Raw genomic sequence first — 5,833 nt, 5'->3', positions numbered from 1 at the left:
TGAGTCTGTGGGTGGACTGAACCAGCATAAGTCACCACAGGTGAGGCTCTGTCTGCTCCAAGGAAGGATGGGAAATGATCTTGGAGGGGATCCTTGAGACTCCATGGAGAATCAGGCAGATCCCCAAGGAGGAGAGTATATTCTCAATCCTTCTGTGTGTAGGTGAAGGAGAGGGGACGGAAAAGGCGTAGAAGAATCGAGACCTCTCATCCCCTAGATCCAGGTTTGTATAGGTTCCCTAGAAGTACAAGTCTGGGTCTGTACACAGAGAGTGAGAGAAGTTACCATGCACACCAGCAACCATCATCATCACCTCCAGGGTGACAGAGATTATCTCCTGCACACAATCCTCGGGTAAATCTGTTTTAAGCTGACCTGTGCAATTAGTAGAATGCATGTCCCTCTCCGGGACTTTGGGGGAAGTGTTGTTTTAAAGACTCAGCAAGTCCTGAACCTGAAATCCCATTGGAGGTTTGTACTTCATCTCCACTTGTGGATCTGGCTTCCCGTGGTTTGCCAACGTGACACCATTCTCATTGAGGTAGTGTGTGGAGAGTTTGGTTGCATGGTCCCAACTGTAGGAGAGGAGTAACAAACAGTACCTGTGATTCTCCCTCCAACCCCCTTTTTGTTGTTTGTTTGTTTTGAGACAGGATTTCACTGTGTGCTCCTGGCTGTCCAGGAACTCTCTCTTTAGACCAGCTTGGCCTTGAACTCACAGAGATCCGCCTTCCTCTGCCTGCTGAGTGCTGGGATTAAAGGTGTGCGCCAGCATCACCTAGCCTTTCCCATGTTCTTTATAGAAGACATTTCACAAAGTTTTCATTCAAGAATGGAGGGATCAAGACGAGCCCACTGCTCACTGTATATTAGAAAGGGATGCAATGTCATGTGGTACCAGTTTTGGGGTTCACCTTGAAATTTGGATCTGATACCACATAATAGGTGTTTTGCTTAGATATCCTAAGTCCATGCTTGTCTTTCTGCTTCTAGTACTCAATGTGTATGGAGCTCTTTCTTAAATAATAAGATGTATTTCTTTTTGTTTGTTTGTTTGTTTTTTGTTTTGTTTGTTTTAAGAGACAGGGTTTCTCTGTATTGTTTTGGAGGCTGTCGGTCCAGCCTACCCTCGAACTCACAGAGATCCGCCTGCGGCTGCCTCCCGAGTGCTGGGATTAAAGGCGTGTGCCACCACTGCCTGGCAATATGTATTTCTTAAATAATAAGATGTGCACCTGAAGTTTCATTACTACAATGCTGAGCATATGTTCTTCATTTTGCATTGGTTCTAATGACTACCAGCGGTTGATTTGTTTCAAACCTGTCCTAAGCCTTTGCTACAATCTTTCAAAAAGTATTTGGAAGAGTGGCTCAAAGAATATTATCAACCACAGATGGATTACTCTTAGGAAGGAGTAAGTAAAAAATATCGGCGTGGTCACGTCTTCATTCCTCTTGCCTCTCCAGGTCCCTGAGACATGACTCCTGCTGTCTTCCTGACCATCCTGTGCTTTGGAGTGGCCTCGGCGTCTCCAGTACTTGATCCCAGTTTGGACACTGAATGGCAAGTGTGGAAAACGAAATACGAAAAATCATACAGCCAGGTTAGTGAACTGAAAACTGTCTGGAAGGACCTTGGAGTGAACTGTCGCTGCTGTTGAAAGTGTGTAGACACATTAGAGGTCATAGACCTCACCCCTTGCTGAGAAACTGTCCAATCACAGGCATGGTGAGCACAGGGTGACCAGATTCTCTTTCCCTCAGCATGTGGAGAGTATGTGGCTATTGTGTCTGTAGCTGCCTCTCACTGACCTCGGTTCACCCGCAGCAGCACGTCCGTGTGGTCAGATCTTCCCAGAGTTTAGTTACAAGGAAATGCCATTCGTTATTGCTGATTTCCAGGAAGAAGAATTATGGAGGAGACTAGTATGGGAAGAAAACATGAAGATGGTCAAAATGCACAATGGTGAGGATGCCCAGGGAAGGCATGGTTTCACTATGGAAATGAATGCCTTTGGTGACATGGTGAGTGTGACACGGGTTGCTGCTCACCGTCTTTTACGTGGAGTCTTTTTGTTTGACTTTCTGTTTTGTTTTTCTGTGCTGCTTTGTTTGTTGTTTGGTTTTGCTTTGTTCCTTACTAATGTCATTTTCCTTGAAGACTGCTGAAGAATACAGAAGCATGATGACTGACATCCCAGTCCCAGCTGCCACGAAGGTGAAAAGTGAGCCAAATACTCTGCTTGATGATCTACCCAAATCTGAGGATTGGACAAAGAAAGGCTTCGTGACTCCTGTGCGGAAACAGGTAAGACAGCAGCACATGGCCCTTGTTCTTAAAACCACTTTGAAGACTAAATACTTGATGCCTCTGTGTGTATTGTGAGCAGGAAGAAATGTGCAGCTCATTTTTCTTCTATGAAAGCTCCACCCATTTGTACAATGGATAGTTATCTTAGCAGTTCACCACGTACACATAACACTGTTTTTTTCTAACTCTTGTCCTCTGCCACATCTGTCTCTGGGATTTATTTCTCCTTTCGTTGTCATTAATAACCCACGAAAGCTGTAGGTCCTACTCATGTGTTCATGTACGCGTGGCCATGGACTGGGGCACACGCTAACCACCAGCAGTCATGTCCTCTAGGAGAGTACTATCTTTCCCTAGGCACTTATCAACTACTAGCACGTCATTTCCATAAATGATTACCTGTCTGTGTTGTTGCTGGGGTTGATTTGTTTGTGTAATTGACAATCTTTACTTCCCTGCTCAGGGTCCGTGTGGCTCATGCTGGGCTTTTGCTGCAACTGGAGCCATAGAGGGACAGATGTTCTGGAAAACTGGCAACCTGACCACTCTAAGTGTGCAGAACCTAGTGGACTGCTCTAAACCTCAAGGCAATAATGGCTGCATGCAGGGTAACGCATACCGTGCCTACAAGTATGTCTTGCACAATGGAGGTCTGGAGGCTGAGGAAACCTACCCATATGAGGCAAAAGTAAGTGGATCATCTACACTGCTGTCATTTTGGCCAGCTTCAGGCAAGGGGCAATTGCTCAATAATCCATTGTCTTCAGAGCTCACATTGGATGGAAGAATCGCCACACACCATCAATGGTCTCAAGAGAGCATCAGTCATTGCACAGGTTTCTAACGTGATGGTTTCCTTGTAGCTGTTTGCTGCTTCTGTGCATACACAGAGAATATGCAAACCATCCCACATTTAAGGGATATATCTCCCTGCGATGATATCTTACAGACTTAAAGACCTGCGAGGTGTCATTGAAGGCATGAGAGTTGATTTTTTTCAGTTCCAAATCTCCCAGTAGCATTTCACTTTCCGGGGTGACTTATAAAAGTCCAGATATTGGCATGCTTAGCTGCCAAGTGCAGGGTTATGGTTCTGACACATGGCCCAGGAGGGGAGTGGAAGTAACTGAGCCTCTTATCTCTTTATCCTTTAAAGGAAGGACCCTGCAGGTACAATCCTGAGAATTCTAGAGCTTATATCACAGAATTTGTGACCCTCCCAGCAAATGAAGATTACCTAATGGTTGCTGTAGCAACGATTGGGCCTGTCTCTGCTGCGGTTGATGCTTCCCATGATTCTTTCAGGTTCTACAACGGAGGTAAGTATATTTCCCTCTAGATATGAAAAAAAAGGTGACATCCCCATGCCATGCTGTGTAAATGAAGTGCTGTTTGGGTTTCTGGATTTTCCTCCCCACATGATAACGCCGAGTTCTATCTTCAATTTATATGACCCTTTTGTGCAAGCAAGTACACCATATTTAATAAAATGTATTGTTTAGCTTATTTTAAAACCGCCCTCAATTTGGTGGGTGTTTGATATTTTTATGGAGACTGGACGCCTGAATCAAAAGTATTAATAACCTCCTTGAATTAAGTAAGTCCTACTCAGTGAGTTTTACTTGGCATGAGCTTCTAGTTTAAAAATTAAAGATTCCAATTACTCAATTTTATAAGCACCTAGGCAAGTTTTTGCCAACAAATCCATGCTTATTTGATTTCTTCAGCTTTCTGTGAAACTCTCTCTCTCTCTCTCTCTCTCTCTATATATATATATATATATATATATATATATATATATATATAATTCTCAGTAACAATTTATTCAACTCTTAAGTCTGTCTGTAGCTTATATCATTTTGGGGATCCTTTAAATGCCTCCCATTGTTGGTGGCAGTGGTCACTCTCAGTTGTCACGTGCATCTCACATCAACTTCTGTTTTATCTCTCAGGTATTTATCATGAGCCAAATTGCAGCAGTTATGTGACCAATCACGCAGTTCTGGTGGTTGGCTACGGCTTTGAGGGAAATGAAACGGATGGTAATAACTACTGGCTGATCAAGAACAGGTATAAACTGCCAAAAAATATCTGTATTTGAAATTCTGGTGACTGGAGAGATGGTTCCATGTTTAAAAGCACCGGGTGCCCCTTCCGGAGGATTCACAAAGAGATTATCACCTTGCAGTTAATATTTGACTTCTCAGCCTAGAAAATTAGCTCCACTCAAGTTGAACAAAGTCTCTTTTGATTTCCCCATGTACGTGTAAGTGGGTTATGTACATGCAAGCATGCTTTTATGTCTACGACACATAAAAGTCACAATCACACTTCACAGATAATTGAAATGGGTCAATTGTGTGTTGCACATGTGTAGAGGCCTGATGTTGTTTCTCAATCATTATTCAAGTTCTATATTGAGGCAGTGCCTCTCACTGATGGAGGAGTTTGCTGTCTAGTTTGGTTAGCCAGCTTGTTCCAGGTATGTCCTGTGTCCATGACTTGAGAACTTGTTGTGGGGACACTACAATGTTAATCTGGCTTTTAAATGGCTCTTTACACTGATTTCCAATCCTTAGCCTCTGAGCTCTCTTCTACCATAAACAACATATTCACAATATGTTATCATAACATTTCCGTCCCATCACTGTTTTGTGGGGTGTTTCAATATTATTTTGCATCATTGCTTTTCTAAAATCTGACACCTTAGTTAGGACTGAACTACCTTTTCTCTGCCATGGTCTTCACAATCCTGTGTGAGGTACCTCTTTGTACTCAGGAGTAGACCCTCGGCTTTTTTCTGATCCTTCTGTTAGGTTGGCCTCTTGCCAGTTATTGTAAGAAGTCAATCATGCGTTGATCTTTCTACTAAATTAAAAACTTGTTTCCTTCCAGCTGGGGTGAAGGATGGGGCATAAACGGCTACATGAAGATTGCTAAAGATCGAAACAACCACTGTGCGATTGCTTCATTCGCCAGCTTCCCCAACATATTCTGAGCATTGGTGGTCACAAGGGAGGACTTGGCAGAAGAAGTATCCAGCGGAGTGCCTTCCACTGCTGAATGTGCTCAACAGCCGAGTTCCTGAAGAGCTACCCTGCAATGTTGATTCTGGGACCTGCTCACTCTATTTCAGCATTGCTGGCTACAGTAACCAATGTGTCTTCATGACTCCTGCAGCGACTTAATTTTCAATTCTAATGGTTATGCAAGTGGTGTGTGTCTTTATAAAGATTAAGTTCAAGTGTAATTTCTAGTTTTCTCTCTGTTTTGTGAAGTGATTTATTTTTTATAGCCGAACATGCAATTTATCTTGAAGACAGCGTTGAGTGTGATGGTGGCATTCCAGGAGGAAGAGTGAGTGGTTTTTATTCCATTTTGGTTATGGTCTGCTTACGAGGTTCTTTATTCCAGCAACCTTTTTTCCAAAAGACTTTATGAACATTTCTGTTCTCTTCTCTGAGAAGTGTGATTGTGCAATATGCTACTCCACTGCATAGGGCTGAGCTGTGACTCTCCATT

At 43.2% G+C, this 5,833-nt stretch overlaps 1 protein-coding gene across 2 annotated transcripts; it reads left to right on the top strand.

Annotated features, from left to right (window-relative positions):
* Nucleotides 1-1,478: 1,478 nt before the first annotated feature.
* On the top strand, nt 1,479-5,561 carry LOC101843782 (cathepsin J). 2 transcript variants are annotated; one of them, XM_005078428.1, is made up of 7 exons: nt 1,479-1,604; nt 1,903-2,025; nt 2,162-2,308; nt 2,775-2,999; nt 3,468-3,630; nt 4,264-4,381; nt 5,207-5,561. In XM_005078428.1, exons 1-7 carry the CDS (start codon nt 1,479-1,481, stop codon nt 5,307-5,309), a joined length of 1,005 nt encoding a protein of 334 aa, XP_005078485.1. In that variant the 3' UTR covers nt 5,310-5,561. The 2 variants fall into 2 exon arrangements, with proteins under 2 accessions (XP_005078485.1, XP_005078486.1); XM_005078429.1 differs by having other exon boundaries at nt 1,479-1,608; nt 1,907-2,025.
* Nucleotides 5,562-5,833: the final 272 nt, after the last annotated feature.

This window comes from Mesocricetus auratus, unplaced genomic scaffold (genome assembly GCF_017639785.1).
Source record: "Mesocricetus auratus isolate SY011 unplaced genomic scaffold, BCM_Maur_2.0 Super-Scaffold_100013, whole genome shotgun sequence".
In the NCBI taxonomy this organism is placed as follows: Eukaryota; Metazoa; Chordata; class Mammalia; order Rodentia; family Cricetidae; genus Mesocricetus; species Mesocricetus auratus.
Note: the sequence above shows the minus strand (reverse complement) of the source record. Positions and strands in the feature narration are given on the sequence as shown.